The 19,938-nt window shown below is 41.9% G+C and overlaps 1 protein-coding gene, 1 non-coding gene and 1 pseudogene across 2 annotated transcripts; 1 reads left to right on the forward strand and 2 right to left on the reverse strand.

The window, feature by feature from the left end:
* Positions 1–950: 950 nt before the first annotated feature.
* Positions 951–10,813, reverse strand: Commd8 (COMM domain containing 8). Its single transcript, XM_059275962.1, has 5 exons — positions 10,707–10,813; positions 7,294–7,449; positions 4,441–4,593; positions 2,626–2,781; positions 951–1,569 (listed from the first exon to the last, which is right to left on the reverse strand). Exons 1-5 carry the CDS (start codon positions 10,770–10,772, stop codon positions 1,549–1,551), a joined length of 552 nt encoding a protein of 183 aa, XP_059131945.1. The 5' UTR covers positions 10,773–10,813; the 3' UTR covers positions 951–1,548.
* Positions 8,211–8,283, forward strand: Trnak-cuu (transfer RNA lysine (anticodon CUU)). The gene has a single exon. It is a non-coding gene; the product is annotated as a tRNA-Lys (tRNA).
* A 5,161-nt stretch (positions 10,814–15,974) lies between the features above and the next one.
* On the reverse strand, positions 15,975–16,402 carry LOC131920776 (myosin light polypeptide 6-like; annotated as a pseudogene).
* Between the last annotated feature and the right edge of the window lie 3,536 nt (positions 16,403–19,938).

Here is a 19,938-nt window from a genome sequence, read left to right on the forward strand (position 1 = left end):
ATGATCCCATTTCCACTAATCTGTGGTGACTGGAGGCACACCAGTGGTGACCTGGAGTGAAGGACCCAGGACAGACACTGAGGACAAGAGAAAGCTTGCAGGCAGGATCGCAATCAGTACTTTGACCACGGTGGTGCTTTCCTGAGTATCTGTCGGTCAAAACGTATCCAACTGACACTTTAAGTAAGGGCATTAGGCAGCATGTCAATCAAACTTCAAGGAAGATGGAACAGGCTGCTGGAACCATGTGGCGGGAGAGGAGGAACACGGTATTCCTTTGTGAAGGGGCTGCACTAGATGGATATAACCCAGAGACCACAGGACCAGGCCTCCTGCTGCATGGCTCTTGCAAGCCGTCAGTGCGCCATTCTGACTGCAGGGACTTGCCAAAGAAGAAATCAACACCCACATTCATGGAGCACACCATTCACATACACTTTCCATACCCAAAACTTCTTAATGAGGAAGTAGTACACTGAGGAATGCTTAGTCCCAAGCTCCGTTTCTAGTCACTGCTCTGCCACAGCCCAGAGAGCAGCCCTCGTTCACGGGCTCGTCTGAGCCTGCCTGCAGCCGTATGAGGGGATCCGTAATCACCGCTGCTCTGGACGCTCGGACTGATGCCTGATCGAGCCACAGGACTGCGGGGGGCCAGCTAATGACATATCAACCACTGAGGCATGCAGGAAGTCACTGAGATCAAGCAACACACAGAGATAAAACCAGACACTTTTATTTGTTCAGAATGCTTATTTTTAAAGTTAGCTGAGATGAAAAATGGCTTGTATTACAATTAATTTGTTACCATCCAAAAGCTCAAATTCCATATTAAGTATGTATAAAAACAAATTTATATGTGAATAACAATATGTACACCATGCCATCAATGACAGCTTTCTCTTTTTCTCAGACCATAGTCTCCCGAGGAGGTGGGGATGTGCAGAAATAATAATGTTATTTCCATTTTTTGTAGTTTGCTTTTAGTTCATAACATTCATAAATCTCAAATTATTCACACAAATTTTAAATATTTTCTTGTTCATGTCTGATAACAGACTTTACAACTTAAAATCTTTTCTTTGCAACAGGAAAAGACGTGCCACCTCCTGAGTGACATATGCAGCTTATACAGGCTTTAAAGCATTATTTTCCAATATCACAAATTATATCTTCATAATACATGGCTTGCTATTCGCATTCAAGCAACAGTCCTGGATGTCTGTGCTTTGTGTGTTTACATTACTCTAGACCTTATTTTTACCTTTCAATAAGGCGTTATCTACAGATTTCTCAACTATTTAATAAACGAGACGAAACAGTCATTGCGAAAACACAAACTGCGACTTCAGCTTTTTCATCTGTCATTCTATGCATTTCCTATCAGCCATACAATTTCCTGGTCTTTAGGGTTGCTGACAGATTTTCATCTCTGTCATCTCAGCATCGCTTCCTGCTCAGCCTGCTGCAGCATCCACCCTCTGAACACAGCACCGGCTCTGCCACGGTGTAGCAGTGACATCTGGTAGTGTTGAGAGTCACCGTTTGCAGTTATTTTAACTGCAGGACCACCTTAAAACACAAACAGGGAGAAGCGGTATCAGGTTAGGCAGGCGTGAAGCCGCTATCTGCTAGATAAACTCTAAAGATGGATCTGAAGAGCCACAGGCAAATGACGGCAGGGGCTTGTGGCTCCCGCCTGCCAAGATCGGTGCTCGGTCACTCAGCACCTGTACCAGGTTCCACCACACCCACTTCTCATGGACAGCTGCGCCCACCAGGCCTCCTTACTGGATAATGACGATCAAATGTGAGGGCAAAATTAAAATGCCAGCTGTGGAGAACGGGAAGGAGGTGATGTTTCTGAGGGCTTGAGAGGACAGGGGGATCCAGAAGATGACAGCAGCCAGGGAGGTGACCAAGAACAGCTGGGAGCCAAGGCCTGGGACTAGCCCTCTCGAGAAATGCTGCCCACTAACAAGTCAACACTGACAATGGAAGTCCCGCTGGCGTCTTCCCCACAGCCAGTTCCTGCTGCTAAACACTGATTGCTCCCGTACTACACGCTGGGACTGGCTGCTGGCGTTCAGACGCCACTCTGCAAATGTGAGGATTTGGAGCATGAGTTAGTTCTATCGCATCTCAACTTGACCTTGTCAGAACGACAGTTATATTTCAGCTCCCATACTCGGAATGTTACAAAAGCAACTGTCTACCATTTGTCCGTCCAAATAAGACGTTTCCTTTTTAGAATCATAAAGGTTTTTTTTTTTTTTTATTATAGAAACTTGAGAGTCAACTAATGTTCAGTCATGGTTTCAAGGTAAAAATTTCATTTTTAAGCTTAATGAACACTGAAGGAAAACAAAAACTCTAGTTGTAACAGTACTGCTTTTGTTTCAGGAGTTACAGATAATTAATTCAGAACTTGGTCACCGAACATTGTAAGTTATAATTAATACAACATTAAAGTAGAGGTCAGAACATTCCAACAAAGTATTTTCTGCGTTTGATATAAAGGATCAGTAAAATGAGATACATTAAACCCCGCAGAAATTCTACTTTTCCTACCTAAGGGTCTGCTGAGGCTTCAGGACGTAAACTATATAATCCAATTCAAGTACATACCTTATTAGCTGCCTCCAAGGAAGTGATTAGATTCTGTAGCTCCTCTTTACTCATTTCAATGGAGTGTGGCTTCACTTCACCGTTTTCCTTCACATCCAGATGAAGGTTTAAAAGTGGCATCTGTAAAGTGGCGATCTTGTCACTAGAAAGCGCGAGCTGTTGAAGGTGACAAAGACGATGATAAACAGTAAGGTGGACTACGCACAGCAAGCATCGGAGTTTGGTAAGAGCACATGGCCTGTCTGCTTACAAATTCTGGGAAGCAGGAGTGATAAATTAAACACACATTCAAAGACCGGGAGGAGAAGGAGACAGAACAAACACAGGAAGTGGGCAGGAAGAAGAGAGCCAGCACTTTGTCCAAAAGCCAGTATCTGGATCAGAGTCTGGCTAAACAAAACACTTCCTTCAGGTCCAAAACCGTGTTATATTATAGAAACTCAGAAGTGCTCAACGTGTCCAGTAAAGCAAGAACCAGAACTGTTAAAGATTCCAAGATGACGCTTCATGTATAAAAAACTAAAAATACTCAGAAGAAACTCTTAGAAATTAAGCAACTTAACTCATGATTGGCTATCAAACTGTTGATGAACATACTATCAAGATACTACCCAAAGGATGTCTAGTCTTCCGAGCATAACTACAGTATGCAATTGGCCTTATCTTTTCTAGGTACATGGTCTCCAGTGTCTCAAAGAAACTTCACAAAACATGATTTTAAATTCCTGGTCATTCTTTTCTGGCAGGGGTCCTATTTGTTTAAATATTTAAGTCTGGCAACCAAAACTAAAGGGATTATGAAATTAACATAAAAAATTGCATAGTTGTGGAGCCTTCCCCTGCCATAAAGCACGGCACGTCTCCCAACAAAATGCAATGAAGCCTTATCAGTTAAGCCACAATTAGATAAGCAAAATCAACTAAACATCCTTCACAAATCCTATACTAGCACCTCTCCCCTATTATCCACACTTATTTAAATGTTAAATGTCTATTTCAATGAAAACCTTTTATTCAGGTTATCAGTGATTCATTTGCTTTTTATCATTTGGCTCATCAGTGTAGCAGGTATAAAATCATTTCAAATTTTGGTTGTATCACATACTTACCACATTCAGAGTTTTGTGTCAATAAAATAAGCGTGTTAATAAAAAAAATTTAAACATGGCTGAGCCACAAAGAGAACTACAAAGTCCATTTCCTCAGCTAAGACAACTTTGTCTACGTGTGGTTATTTACAGTTATGAGCCTATCTAACGGTCCCACTTTCCAAACTTCTGTCCTCTTAGTCCATCAAAACTACAGGAAGCACTTTCTGGATCTAAGGCCATGCTAAACTCAAACAGAATGTATCTGTTTTCTGTCTACTAGTTTGGTACCTAAAAAGAACAGAAAGGTGCTCTGAAGTTGTTCTCTCTCTACTCAGGACAACCCTCTCACCCTCTTCCACAATGTTTTCAAAACTGTTGCTTTGTGACATACACTTTCCTCCTAGAGGTAGAATAATGTATCAATTCTGAAAAAGCCACAGCATCTAGAAGACTCTTACCAAGGTTATATGCCAAATACACACTTCTCCATGTCTGATTAATAGGTCTAGGAAAATTCATTATCAGTCCGATGGCACCACACAAGGTCTAGTTGCTTAGAATGCTCTTTATGTCCAAGTTAATGCAAACCAATAACTTATATGAGCTTCGCTTTTACCTTAGAACAATGTAGTCTTGAAATAACAAATTTTAGATATTTTTATTTTAAAAGACTAAGTATATTTAAATATTACACACAAAAACATATAAATAACTGGATTCTTACCTTTAACTGCCAATCAAAATCCTGTAGCTGCGCACAAGAAATATCAACTATTTCTCCTAACAGGGTCTGTTTGATCTCATTTTTCCTACTCTTCAAGCATTTCATAACAGCTTCTTGATGACATGAATTCAGTTGGTTCAGTTGCTGGAGTGTCTGTGAAAACACACACAAACGGTCAGGGGAGTGAAAGGGACCTCCTGCTTCAAATGTAAAAACATGCCATCCTCTTCCCACACACTTCTTAAAATAACAGGACAATGAGAAAGAACTACTTCACTAACTACAAAAAGCACAAGGTGAAAATGAGTAACCCAGACAGGTCTTAACAAGTTCCTGCGAGCCAGAAGGTAAAGAAAGGGACTAACTGTGCACAAGGCAGCCTGGAAAGCAAGGAGTTTTCTAAGAAATAGGTGGACACACCCAAGAGAAAAGCTCCAAATCCTAAGTCTGTGTGCGCCGAACTGCGCAGCTTCAAGATACACGCTGAGGCAAAATTCTACAGTTCTGCTTTGTTTTGTTTTTTTGTTTTTCAAGACAGGGTTTCTCTGTGTAGCCGTGACTGTCCTGGAACTCATTCTGTAGACCAGGCTGGCCTTGAACTCACAGAGATCCTCCTGTCTCTGCCTCCTTAGTGCTGGGATTAAAGGCGTGTGCCACCACCGCCCAGTAAAACCCTACAGTTCTAAAGAGAGAAATGGGTAAGCACATATTCAGAGATCTTGACACAATTTCTAGTTACTGAAAGAAACCCACAGAAAGCATCAGTGAAGTTTCAGAACATAAAAATATTAACTGCCACTTAATCCAATGATATGATGTATACAAGCCACACCCCAAAACTTCAAAACACACAGCAGTTTAAAACGTATATAGTAAACCACACAATGAGCCATTAAAAGACTAAATTAACAGTCATATTACTGACAACTGTGCAATTAAATAAAGGCTAATGAGATAAAATTTTATCCCATTTTAAAAATTAAGTAGCTCAATACCATTAAACAAAGAAAATCAATGGTGCATAAACACTTCCAAAGGACAGGGAGAGAGAGAAAAACAAAAACCTTTTCAAAGTCACTCCACAAACAGAATAAAACCTGAGACCCTGACAAGGGTATCATAGGAAAGAATTCACAGGCCAGTGTCACTCAAATAGAGACCTAAAAACTAGGCGAAACACTGGGTCATCCAAACAATGCACACATGAAAAAGAGTAATACTTCATGACCAAACTGGATTTATCATAGCAATGCAAGCTTATTTTAACATATAAAAATAATCAATGCATTAACAAAATAAGGGGAAATAATTTTTAAAAAGCTGATAAAATGTAATAGCCATTGGTGAGTAAAAACCAAAGTCAGCCAAGTTGGAAAGAATCTTCTTTAATCTACCAACTGATACCTATAACATCAGGTATATATGCTAACAACTAAGAGGTAAGATAGTAATTTTCTCCCTTATTTTTTGTTTAAAAAAATATATACATATATATATATATACATAATACACACATACATACTTAGTGTATACACACTAAATAAATATACACACTAAATAAACTAAGGAAAGTATCAGATATAGGGAAGAATATAAAAGTCCAACAGTTTCTACATCCTAATAAGAAACAAGTAAAGAATAAAAGAGTACTAAAAACAGCATCTTTCAGAAATCTAACCAAATACTTGTAAGACTTCTATATTAAAAGTTATAAAACAGTAGAGAGAAAGGGAAGCCAATCAAGAGCCCTAGCCTTTGGTCACAGGCTAGGAAGCTAAATATTGCTGCCAATTCTCCCCCAAATAATCTAGAGATTCAGTGCAATCCACACTAAAACCCAAATTGGTTTTTACAGTTGGCAAGCTGATTCTAAAGTATACACGAAGACAGAAAGAAGCAAGGAGAGCCAAAGCAACCTTGAAGAAAAAACATGATGTTGAAGGTCTTCTATCAGCTGATATCAAGAATTAATGTAGTGTATCTTTAATGCTGTGGTAATTAAAGCAGGGTAGAAACTCTGTCTGCCACAGAGACTAACGGAATTCAATAGAGTCCAGAGACAGACCCCACACATGACCACCTGATTTATTACCAAGGCCGCACAGTAGCCTGGTGAGGCAAGGACAGTCATTCCAATAGATGGCACTGAGTCAATGGGACACTGTGCAAAAGAAACTGAGACAGCCCCTGACCCCCAGAAAAATATGAATTCAAAACATATCTGAGAGAAGATTGTGGAAGCTAAAACAATCAAGCCTCCACAAGAAAACCCAAGATACCTTCACATTTCTTAAATACAACAATGATAACACTCAGCATTGAAAGAAAATACTGGGAAACTGGACTTCATTAACTTCAGAACTTCTGTTCACCAAAATCCCCACTAAGAGAGTGAAAAGTCAAGGGATGTTAACGGATTAGATGAATATAGTCAAAGAAATGCAGATCCAGACTATCATCCAAATCAACAGACAAACACATAGAACTCCATTTGTTAAAGTAAACAACTCATATAAATATGTGCGAATAATTCTTGACCAAGGTGTAAAAGGCACACCTCATGAGGTCCAATGTTAAACTGTGTAATCCCAGCAACCAGAACAGGAAGGCTGGTCTTTAGCATCCTGCCTTCTTCTGTACACTTTAAACGTGTTAAAGTGAGAGAAAAAAACAACTAAAAACTACAAAGGCCCCAAAAATTCAATCCGGACTTGCCCTCCCTCCTAACTGGATGTTTCAGTTGTTGTATCATGTACTCAGTACTGAAGACCTGCGCTGAATCCTCCCCAAAAGCATCTTCAGAAACTCTGGGCCACGCTTATTACCAGGGAAAGAGATCAGGAGTGAAGTTACCTCTTCATCTGAGAAGTTTTTGCCCACGACAGCTTTGAAAAACATGGTAACATCTTCCAGAACATGCTTCCATTCGGTTGAATCCCAAACGCTGTGATAATCCTGGTGGGCAGGATAGGCTCGGCCACACATGCCATCAATTATTTTGTGAAGCAGCTAGGGAGAAAAGGGAAATAAAAGTACTTTAAAATAAATGACAAGACAGATTTCGCTTCCTTGCAGAACACAGAGGTTGGCACAACATCCCTTTTATAAAACCAGCTGAGACAGAAAGGTAACATTTTTAAGATTTATTGTTGGGCTTTTTTTTTTTTTCATTTTTCTTGTTTTGTTTGTTGTTTGTTTGAGGGATTTTTTGTTTTGTTTTTGCTTGTTGTCTGGATTTTGGTTTTGTTGTTTTTTGAGACAAGGTCTCATTTCTGTAGTCCAGGCTGGTCTCAAACTTATGGCAATCCTCCTGCCTCAGTCTCCCAAGCTAAATCTCAGACTTTCCATTATGATGTCTACCTTCAGAAACTAAAATAATATTAAAGATACACTGTTGGTTTTTTTTTTTTTTTTCCAAAATTCCTGAATAGAAAACAGTACTTTTAAAAGTTTTCCTTCAGGGTCCTAGGACATCATTTCTAGACCAATGACCAAACAAAGTACGACTGTCACATCAAAGCCTCCCACCGGAGCTCTACTAACTTGACTTTGCTTTGCCTCCACTCACATCCCTACTCACTCTGTAATGCTCTGAGAAAGCCCTCACCGCCCTTTCCTCCTCTACATCCCCTTCACTCTACACCACCAGCAACAGAAATCATGTCAACTTAACAAAACATGATTGAGACAGAGCTGGTTAGTACGCCTCCCAGTTCCGTTAACTCCTAGTCTTATTTAAATCTTCTGCAGTTCAAATGGAAGAGGAAAATGTCCGGCTAGCTCAGTCGGTAGAGCATGAGACTCTTAATCTCAGGGTCGTGGGTTCGAGCCCCACGTTGGGCGCCATTTGTAGCTAGAGTTTTCCTGCCTAGCCCACAGTCAGGATATATCTCTTTCACCTGCCAGTCCCACAGCCTCTCAGACCCGACCAAGTAAACACAGAGACTTATGTTGCTTTCAAACTGTATGGCCGTGGCAGGCTTCTTGCTAACTGTTCTTATAGCTTAAATTAATCCACTTCTATAAATCTATACCTTGCCACGTGACTCGTGGCTTACCGGCATCTTCACAAGCTGTTTCTCATCGTGGCGGCTGGCAGTGTCTCTCTGACTCAGCCTTCCACTTCCCAGCTTTATTCTCCTCCTTGCCCCGCCTATACTTCCTGCCTAGCCAACGGCCAATCAGTGTTTTATTGATTAATTAGCAACACATTTGCCATACATCCCACAGCATCTGTCCACACGATGTCATAAGAATTACATATAAGAAACTCAATCATGCTAGGCGGGTACAGAACATCTGAAGACCATGAGTCTGCCTTGTTATTGTTAATGCTGTTATCACTGCTTCCACAATTCAAGTCTCTGACTTAACTGATTCTCTTAGATCTTAATCCACGACACGGTAAACAGTAACTCTCCGCTACTAACACCACACTGGTGAGTGACTTCTGACTCACCTCCACACACTGGCTAACGCAGTAAGACAGTATGTTTATGTGGCATAAATACGCAATTCATCCCAAGTTTTTACACGTATTACATCTTCTCCCATACTGTCCTATGATAAAATAACACCAAGAACTCAAAACTGAAAAAAAATTAAAATGCTGCCTTTTATTTATTCCTAACATATGTATTGAACAGTTCAGTCCATTTATTATATAGAATGGAAATACAACAAAAAACACCTTTCAGTGAACCCCTACCTAGGTACCAAGCACTATTCCGATACTCCCTCCAACTCTGTGAGGTAAGCGTTGTGACTGTTCTCATTTTACAAGTGAGGAAATTGTGGGTAAGTAATGCTCTACCATAATGGAGCTTGTCTATTACCAAAAAAAGTACACATATAAATAATGGATGTGATATGGGAGAGTGGATATAAAAGATGTTCTTAGCAGGGGGAAGGGGCAAAAAACGGGCTTTGTTAAAAGGATGAGCAGCTGGCAGGCATTCCCAACCACAAGCAATGAGCACACACAGGATTGAAACTAAACCACAGGTTTGGGAACTGCAGCTCCTGAGAGGTAGGAAGGGGTGAAAGGTCACAAGACTTGAAAAGGTGAGTAGAGACCAAATCATGGAGGGCTTTGCATACACCAGAAACGAGCCAAGGCTTTAACCCATGCTCAACTTTCATCCCAGTGTTTACATTATTTTTCCAAGACTTTGCCAAGATATTGTGCAAGGAGGGGAAAGTGTGAGACTAGGAGATCGTGGGGGGCTACAGAGGCAGAGACGGAGAACAGGTAAAGGAGGTTTGAGAGGGGAGAGTCCAAGGATGATTTTCTAGATCCAGTGGCTGGGTAATGAGGGTGGGGCCATCAAAACAAAACCAGGCTAGAGAGGAACCAAAGCAGGCAAAGAGGAGCTGAGCCCCAAACGGGATTATCCACAGCTGTGGCAGAAGGTGGAGGCCGGGGAAGGAGATGGCTGGCTCCACTCAAGAGATGTAAGGGTCACGGACATTTACAGAAGTTAAGTTTTGGCCATCTCTCTAAGGGAGGGAAGCAGGTATAAAAGTTCAGAGACTCGGTCCATACATCAGAGCGTGGTCTTTATCTTGGCCCTGGCTGGCTGAAAACCTCTAGGAAATCACTCAAACCTGAGGCTGACATTTCACTGTCCTCATTTGTAAAATCAAATACGTTTACGATGCATTTTTCTTGACAATGGAAAGAGTGAAGTTAAATTTCTTTCATCCTCACCTACACTACCCCCACTACAACCTGAGCAGAATGTGGGAAGGAGAGCCATAATCAAGACTCTTGGCACAGGCAAAGACTGGGCGCCACCACCAAACACTTTCACAGGCGCCTGGAAATGCTGCAGGGAAAGCCTGGCTGTTCGTCCCTGGTCCCCACAAGCCTGGTGTTGTGCGTGACTTTGTTTTCAGCGGCTGCAATCACCTCTTGGCCACCCTAAAAGAAGTTGGTGGCCAGTTATTTTCTGGTTAGGAGTTGGCTCCAGCAGCCGTCCAGGAGACATGCCCACCAAGGTCTCACCGCAACCTCTGCACCAAAAGAGTTCACAGGGGACATTGGGGAGGTCTGACCTCAAAGACTGAACGACCTACTCGCAGATGCAATAGACCAGGGGCTCCGCCACCACTGCTTCCTAAATGCAAGGAGACCCCACACACACCCAGGCCCGGGGCACCCCCGGGTCGCGCGCAGAGTCCCCGGGCCGCCACTCTGTCCCCGGGGACCCAGGACTGGATGTCCCGACCCCGCCCTCCCCCATGCCCTCCCCGCAACCCCTCACCGGGGCGCCCCGCTCCGGAGGCAGCTTCTGCAGCCGCCACAGCGGCGTCCCCTCTTCCGCCTCCATCCCCGAGCACCAAGGATCCCGGTCACATGACAGACCCCGACCACAGGGTAAGCGAGGACTCGCCCACGTGACTTTCCCGAGGGCGGGGCCGGCGCTGGCTCGCCGAGTCCTTGTGCGCGTGCGCAGAGCCTCTGCCCCGGTTTTCCCCAGTAGACAAGAAAGAGAGCGAGTCTTTCCCGCTGGGGAGAAAGTCCCTGACATGTCTACTTGCTGTTTGGAGGAGGATTTACAGACCTCAGCTCGGTGGCGACTGTGTTCAGAGACCGATCTCGTGAACTTTCTTCACGCTGCAGAAAATCATCTAGTAAGGGTAGCTGCAGCCTATGTTTGAGTCAGCCCAGGGCCTTTTTCCCAGAGATCCGACAATGTCTTACTAAACGATTTTGACCTCAAAGGCAAACTAAAGTTAGATTCTTTATCCTACGAAGATGTCACTTTATTCCCCATTTGCAAACAACAAACGCGACCCAAGATGGAGTTCATAAAAAGGCAAAGCATAGTTAAATGTGAAAATTCAGGTGAAGGACAAATAACGTTTTAAATATGTCCAAAATACTGCACGGCATATGATTAAGCTAAAAGTTTCTTTTTTAATCTGAAATTCCTATTTAACTGGGTCAGCTGTATTTTATCAGGCAACTCAAAAACCCAACCAAGCTAAGTAACAAAAACAATCTGATGTTAAATAAAATCCGTGTCTACACCCACACATTTAGCACAGGACCAAGCCTGAAACTCATAAAGCCTTTCTGTTATTCTCCGAATTCTTTCAGCTGTAATTTCAATCTAGTGCTAGAAAGTCCATGATAGAATGATTCCTGTTGTTCAGAGGCACCATAACGACTGGACAGAACGGAGGTTTGCGTCGTGGTTTGTAAGGTTAACATAACAGTGTTGGGAAGTGCTGAGGCACACTGTGGAAGAAAAAGGAACTATCCGAACTGTAAACGATTCTGAGAAAAACTGCTCAGTAGCACTTTCAAAATCAACTTCAAATTCCTTTATTTAGCCTGTGGCCCAGCATTTGGGAGTGGATGGTCTTGGGACTTTAGCTATCTCCCACTTAAAACACTTGCTACTTTTCAAGTTTTACTATAATACAAAGAGATATCGACAAGTCACATTGTTCCAGCTAAAAGATAGTTGTCTTGAAGCACCATGAACAGGGGAGTCCCTACACATCGTTAAGATAAATAGCTGCCTGGAAATCTGTTTAAGTATGTTAATAAATCTAGTGCTGGGCAATGTCACTTACGGAAGTTGAATTTTATACAGTGTAACATGTGCGACAAGCGTCTGTCAAGCATGTAGTAAATGACAAACACTTGATTTATTTTGTCTTACTAATCTCCACTGCAGCCTTGTGTGGTCAGTAATTTTCCTGTATTAAAGATGAGGATTCAGGCTTTGTGGAGGAATTCATGCCTTGCCCAAAGTCACATAGGTAATAGTTGTAGAGTTTGAGTAGAGAGTTAATGCTATGCCTGTGTAAAGGGAGGCATACTGGTGAATGGCTTCCCTGTGGCCATGCAACAACATGGGAGTGAACAGGGCAAAATGACGCATCCATCATGACATAAAGGGTAAGAGAAATTAGATCTAGACTTCTCTTGCAAGCAACACTGAACACCATGAAGAAGTTGACCTTTGGAATATGACTATAACAAAATTGAACTTCTGGCAGATACTGATTTTAAATTATTACATCAATTGAGAGGAAAGAGCCCTTAACAGTTGTCTTTTTGTTAGTAACAACTTGTCCTCATGTATGTAATCAAAAGGCATCAGATCTTTTTCATTTTCAACTTTGTTATTTAAAAAAGTGTTTTTGAAGTGTGTGTGTGTGTGTGTGTGTGTGTGTGTGTGTGTGTGTGTGTGTAGGTCAAGGACAATTTGTAGGAGTTGATTCCTTCCTTCTAGTACCCTGAGGACTGAACTCTGGTCATCAGTCTTGAAGACAAACCAACTCCTGAAGCATTTTAAAGCATTATCTGTCTCTGATTCTATCCCTGCTAGGTGTCTTCTAGTCTCTATCTCCCTGACCTTATTTACAGGAAGGGCTCAAAATGCAAACTCCGGAGTTAAATTTTAGTCCAGCTCTGTAAATCATTGTAACCTGTATAACAGTGACAAGCCAGCTCACCTCCCTGAAGTGGCTGCTTCCCCATTTCTCATTATTGACAACGACAGAGTAGACTTTATGGGGCTTGTTTTCAGTTCATGTGTGTGAGGTTATTTAAATGAAGCCCAGCCTGGCACCTAGAAAGAGTAGGATTCCTTTCTAAGCAGCCTTCTTCCCCTGCCTGTATATGGCCAAAGGGTAAGCTGCTTCCAGGAAGTCATCTTGTCATCTGTGCTGTTGGCTCAAGTGCTGGGATCCTCTGCCTTGGGATATGGATCTGCCTCTGGGCTCCATCCAGCCTGCCTTACAGGGCTGTACAGATGATGTAGAGGAGGGCTTGCAGCTGGGAGACATATGAAAGAACTCAGGGAACCCTCACTGTACTGAGTGGAAGGTGGACAGTAAGCTTCCTCTTTAGAGAGCCTCTTCCTGGGTTCCTTTCCTTGTTTTCTGTTGTTATTGTTGTTGTTTTGTTGTTTGTCATTTTGGGGTAGAGTTTCCTGCATAAAACTTTGGGTAGGCTCTCCCTCCCTCCCGTCCTTCCTTCCTTCCTTCCTTCCTTCCTTTGTTCTTTCCTTCCTTCCTTCCTTCCTTCTTTCCTTCTTTCCTTCCTTCCTTCCTTCTTTCCTTCTTTCCCTCCTTCCTTCTGTCCTTCCACAATTCTTGATGGACCATCACCATGCATGAGGTCCTCTAACATGTCTGATAAAGGAAGCTGTAAATGAACACCTTCTAATTCAAGAGTAGGAGAGGTGCCTAGCCTATGAATAGGTAACTAAGATAAGACTGCCTGTTGGCAAATCTCTTCAGAATGTGAAAGAGTGATCTACTAGAGAAAAAAAGTAAAAAGTATACTTCAGATCTGTGAGGGAGCTCCATGCCTAGAAGCAGCATTGATACAAGAGATGGGGAAGTGAAATGAGTGTGGGAAGAAAGACTTGCTGGCCGAATGCGGAGGCCCTGAGAAAGAAATCAGATTTCTTCCAGAAAGTGGTAAGCATGTGTGTGTGCGCTGCAGTGAACAGGGCAGGAGGTGTGGTGAAGACACAGACTCCTGGGAAGGGATCTGACTCAGCAAACTGATGTGGTCTGGTCTGCATTTTTACATGTTAGTACTCTGGAAAGCAGATCAACTCTGGGAAACAGGTGGGAAGGGGCAAAGCAGAGAAACAAGTTTGAAGGTCTTTCTAAATTAAATACAATATGCATTCTCATGCACTGCCATCGGAAAACAAGTACATTTTTTTTTCTGGAAGATCGTAAAAATACGTTCATCATTTGACTCAGAAACTCCTGTTCTAGAAATATGTTAGAATGAAGTGTTTAGCTTTAAGAATATTTAAGAATGTTCTTAGTTTATAACTATGAGTAGTCAATTATAAGCTTAACAGATCACGATAAGCTTAATTAAAATTAAAATAAATCCATAGACTGAGTAGATAGATTTATTGCTTAAAAGAGTGTTGACTTGCTCACTGTAACAACTGGGTGAGGGAGCTCCAAATCTCTTTGCACTGCTTGATACTTCTTTATGTGGCATATGAGTGAATAGTGTACAAATTCCCGGGTAAAGGAATCCACAAAATGTTAGCAATAGCTGTCTTTCATTTGGAGGACTGTATAGTGTAGTGGGTAGCCATTTTAGCTTTGATCTGGAAGTTCCAACCCCCATTGAGGCTTTGGCAACGGTCATGCCTACAAGGCGGGGCCAAGGGAGGACCCTGGAGACCCGAGATCGAGATGGGCCAGCTGTGCTCTCTCTGTTCCTGGACCCTAGATGGTGGAGGCTGACTGAGGAGAGCTCCAGAGAACACCGCTGGACTGCGATACACCTTCCCCAGACCCCGCGACCTACCTATCCCTTCATTTGTAAGTTACCCACTAAATAAATCTTCCTTTTAACTATGTGGAGTGGCCTTAATAATTTCGCCAATATCATAGGATCTAAATTCTCTTTTGGTCTTTCCAAAAATCTTGTTTGAAAGGGTTTAAGTATTTTCAAGATAGCTATGCTAAACCAGATACGGTGACTTATGTGTGTAATCCCAGCCCTTGGGAAACAGGGAGATGGCCACAGTTTAAAGCCAATCTAGGCCTAAGAGTATGGCCTTGTCCCAGAAAAATAATATACATATATATACATACATCACTGATAAATTATGACTACAGTGATCTCTTTAACTTTTGCTTTCAAACCAGCCAAAGATAATCTGGAATGTAGGTCAGTGGAGGAGCGCTTGCCTACCATAGTCAAGGTCCGGCACTGAGACAATAGCAAGAGGGAAAAACCGCTAAATCTTATGTGAACTTGCCCATCTCCTTCCTCCAGTGTCGTAGTAAAGGCGTCCCTTAACCAGTTATACAGATGATACATTTCCCAACCTATCTCCTAGGTCTCACTTGCAACAGAGTCTGCCTTCCGAGTTGTCAGTCACTAAAGAACTTGCATCCCTTCATTTCCATCATTCTGACACCACCAAGCCAATTGTCTCTTTTCAGATAACATGGGGACTCCCATTCCTTATACAAATTTCTGTGTGAGTCAGAGCAACTTAGTTATCTTTAAAAAGGTAACGCAAAATGCAGTAGTTTGGCATATTTTCCATTTACTTCGTGCTTACACAGAGGTCTTACTTACACAGATAGGTAGCTTTTCTGTTCTCTAAGACCCCCAGATTCTGTCCATGGAGGCTTTGGATAGAGAAAATAAATGACAAACAAAAACACCACACAGGAAATTTCTAGGTGCCTGATCTAGAGACACGGTACCCACCACTCCTCCCTGCATCCTGTCAGCAGAATCCATCCCTATGGAACTACTAACTATAATGGATTTTGAAGGGAGAATCTAGCTGCGCTTCCAGGAAGAAAAAGAACACAATTTGCTTTGAATATGTATGTGTCTGGGTTTTTTTTTTTGGGGGGGGAGGTGCAGGGTAAGAGCAAATTTATTTGGTGAAGGCAAATATCCAAAAGAGACCAAATGGGCAAGGTAGTGTAATAAGGGAGCCTAGGAAGTCTCCAGGCCACATCGAAATCTCACACTGGGCAAGGCACAAGCTTGAGATATGGGAATGGCCTCAGCCATTCAGTACCATCCCAACGAGCTCTTTATAGTTAATACAACCATTGCTGAGCTCATGCCCTGCCTCCAGCATCTCTACTTCTTCCTCCATCATCTTCTCACCCAATGTGACATGGCCATGATGGATTGCAGCACCCATGACGGTACCATTCCCTCCCTTGCCAGCATCCAAAGGCCTTCAACATAATCCTCATAAGTTCCTTGGTCCTTGTTCTTGGCCACAGTCTGAAGCATGGGCAAAAAGTGTTCGAAGTCCAGCACCTTCACATTCATCTCATCACTCTTGGGGTTCCCAGAACCTTGAGCACTTTCGGTCTTGGTAGGGTTCTGGCCCAGGGCCCTCATCACCTTCCCATATTGGCTGTACAGGATTTTGCTCTCACCTCTCTGGTCAAACAGCTGGAAGGCCTCCTTCTATTCCGGGGTCTGGTGTTGCTTCAACTTTGGCACAGTGGCTGCACCTTAATCTACTGCTATTTCAGCCAGCAACTGTGACTGCGGTTATGTGCCCGCTTCTCTGACAGCAGCCCAGCCACTCAGGTCGAAAGCCTGGCAAGAATTCTTATGGCTCTGCCACTGCCGCTAAAGGTAGCTTTAACTAAATCTCTATCATTCTATTTATAAATGAGACTTGAGACTCAAAGACTGGGTGAAAACCTGCTAGTTCAGGGAGGTTCGGTGACACCTAACTAACTCTTCTTGCTAGTATCTCCCACAAAGGCATCTCTCTCTCTCTTCCAGATGCCCTCTGATGCTCTATGATTACCTTCTATCCACTAGTTGCTAACTCAGCTTCCTGACCCAAGGTTAATTTTATTGAATTAATGCAAATGCAAACTCAAGGTTCACAGTGTGATTGAATATCCCCCAATAGTCTGCTACTTGGTGAAGTCACTCTCAGCTCTGCGGGACCTTTTCCCTAAAGATATTATTTCTAATTGAGGATTTTAAAACACTGTTAACAACTATAAGCCAAATATAGCACTGGGTTCCAACTAACATTGTGTACCTGCTAAACACCTCTGTGGATTCAGATTTCTATAGGGGGAGAATGAGAGGTAAGCAAGCCAGTCTAGCCATTTTCAACATCAATTTTCACCACAATCAGGTTCAACTGAAAGGTATAATTCTAGCAGGGCATGGCGGCACACTCCTTTAATCCCAGCACTGGTGAAGCAGAGGCAGGTATATCTCATTGAGTTCATGGCACTACATGCTTCCAGGACATCCAAGGCCTATGTAGAGAGACCCTGTCTCAGATAGATAGATGATAGATAGATAGATAGATAGATAGATAGATAGATAGATAGATAGATAGATAGATAGATAGATATTGTACTTTCTAAAAGATAGATACTATAATTTCTAAAAGTTACACACATCTAAGGAGGTGGAAATATTTAGGTCAGCCTCTAGGGGGTGCTAATTGCCATCTATTACAGGAAAGGGCAAATCTATAGCTTTTTTTTTGGTCCCCAGTCTCAATTTTATTATTTCATCCGAAGACACTGACTCTTCACAGCCAAAAACAGACTGACTGCAAAACCAGGGCAGTCCAGGATTGGAACATTCCTCCCTAGGGCACTCCTTGACCACAAGCTCTTCAGTGAGCTGAATTATAGGTCTGAATGGTGCTCAATGAACATAAAACTCAATGAAATAAAACAGAATAGTGCCTGTGATGATTCATTTTAAATTGGGATAATATGATGGCTGTGTCCACTCCATGGATGCATCTGGATAAAGAAGAAAGCAGCCTTTCCTCTCGATTACATAGAAATCTTTGACTCTCTCTCTTACTAGATGATACACCCTTGTAATTGCTTCAGAGAAACTCCTGGACAAGATTTAGGAAATAGTGAGAGCTTCCTGCTCCAGAGGGATAGTCTGTATGTTACGATCCCTTTCATCAATAGAACTTCAATTTTAATGACTTCAAAAGATAGCTTTTGCCTTCCTCTAAACTCTGTGGCTTCATGTTTTCACTGTCTGCAACCTGACTTTAGCTACAGTCAGTAGAGTTTCTGACAAAAGTTCTAGGAACAAAGAAAAGATATTTATTCTTTGCTTGGTTTTTCTAACTTAAAAGAATAATTAAAAAAGAATTTAAATGAATAATTTTTAAAAACTGTCTGGAGTTTCAACATTTCCATCCTTCATTCAAACCTGTCTTTCGGGTTCTGCTGTGGCTTGAAGACAGATTTGCTCACCTTGATCAGATGTGTTGTAATACATCCATAGAGTTAGTTGTAGTCTAAATAAAATAATTCCCATTCATAAACTGTTGAAAACAAAAGGGCTCAAAGTTCAAAATCATTTAATTATTATCTTGTAACTGCGTGAGAGATTATGTTACATTGACATTGGTTCAATTGCATTAAGAGAAGTTTTTTTATGGTCAATTGGAAAAGATGAGGAAGACACTGGGTTTTATCTTGTCTATATAAACCTAGACAGAGTTGGTCTCCTCTAAAAACAGTTTCCTAGAAATCCACTAGATATGTATATGTATCATTCCATCCCAGTGGGCAGGTTTGGTAAAGTCCCTATCTTAGTTTGGGGAACTGGTATGTAACTAAGGACTCTTAACATTTCCTATTCCACTAGTTTTTGTTTTGAAACATTCTTATAGCTTGAGACACCTGAGATCTTGCCTTAAAAAAAATCTTTGAATAGACACTTTGATTTTAAAAGCTCTCTGGAGATAGCACACAGGGATTACTTCATCATAGCACTAAAGAAGGCAACTCTAAATGCTCTAAAATTGTGCTGTTAAAATGAAACACTTGAGTGAGCTGTCACTTTAGACATAAGAAGTAACACGTGTCATATCCCCAGGGTTGTCCTTCTTGGCATGTCAAGGGCTCAATTAGTCTTTCTGTGAAGGTTCTGTGAATGTGAGACTGCCATCCTATGTTGTCACCCCTTGTGAGCACTGTGCTGAGAACCTCCACAGGTGTAAGCTGTTAGGATTCCAGCCAGCGCTCCTAAATTAAAGAAGTCAACGAGGGACCTGTTGACCGATTGATTTTTCACATTCAATCTGCTACGCTTTGGGTTCTTTAAGTAGCTTTATAATTTACATGCCAAGTAATCTATCATTTCTAGAATAGTTTGGCAAGACTAAGTAATTTATACACTAATACAATAAAAAATTCAGTTAACAGCCATTGCTGCATCCATACATATGCTGAAGGGCTTTCAGAATGAGTTGGATATAGCCATGCACACCTGTAATCCTAGAGCCTTGAAAGTGAAGACAGGAGGATCAGCTTCATCTACTGGAGACCTAGTCTCAAAATTAGGAACAATGGCCAGATCCTAGTCTCCAGACCAACCATATTAGACATCTTGTTGTTGCTACAAAATACCCTTTGTTATTTCCAAGTAAATCAGTGTTGATGTGCATTGGTTTGGACACAAACCAATAAATGTGAGTTCTTTCCAAGAAGTCTGGTCAATCTAGGCCAATGAGGTCACAGTGGTGGCGACAGCAGTGTCACCATGAGAGACCTTGAGGACATTAAGACAATGGTGGTATTCTGATCCCTGGGATTTGTTCTTATTGTTTACGCTACCTAGAATCTTCTGACAGCATTCACTGTGCGCACACGTTAGCCTGATGGAGTCAGACATAATCCCTAGAGAATTTTAACCGATGACTCACCTGAGTTTCTGTCACACTTTTGATGGATTTTTATTGTCATCTTTATTTGCATTGTGGCATGAATATTCTGCTTGCCCATTTTGAGATCTCCTTGCATGGTAGAGACTGGACAACATTCATTTTAGTAATAAGACCCAGTCTGGTAGGAAGTGGTTTCCCAGAAAGTGCTTGCTGACTCCAGAAACATAAGAGTTGGTTTAATAAAACAAACAAACAAACAAAAAAAAAACCTCTGAGAACCTTAGGCAATGATTCAGACCACTGCAAATTAGAACCAACCAAGGATTTACAA

The sequence above is a fragment of the Peromyscus eremicus genome, chromosome 10 (genome assembly GCF_949786415.1).
Source record: "Peromyscus eremicus chromosome 10, PerEre_H2_v1, whole genome shotgun sequence".
Classification (NCBI taxonomy): domain Eukaryota; kingdom Metazoa; phylum Chordata; class Mammalia; order Rodentia; family Cricetidae; genus Peromyscus; species Peromyscus eremicus.

What these genes read in the sequence shown, in the direction of transcription:
- Commd8 (XM_059275962.1), bottom strand. Translation starts at nt 10,772, where the DNA reads ATGGAGGCGGAAGAGGGGACGCCGCTGTGGCGGCTGCAGAAGCTGCCT. An exon ending in ATTTTGATTGGCAGTTAAAG is followed by an intron (nt 2,782 to 4,440) that starts GTAAGAATCCAG and finishes CACCTTCAACAG; the next exon opens with CTCGCGCTTTCTAGTGACAA. An exon ending in CCTTGGAGGCAGCTAATAAG is followed by an intron (nt 1,570 to 2,625) that starts GTATGTACTTGA and finishes TTGTGTTTTAAG; the next exon opens with GTGGTCCTGCAGTTAAAATA.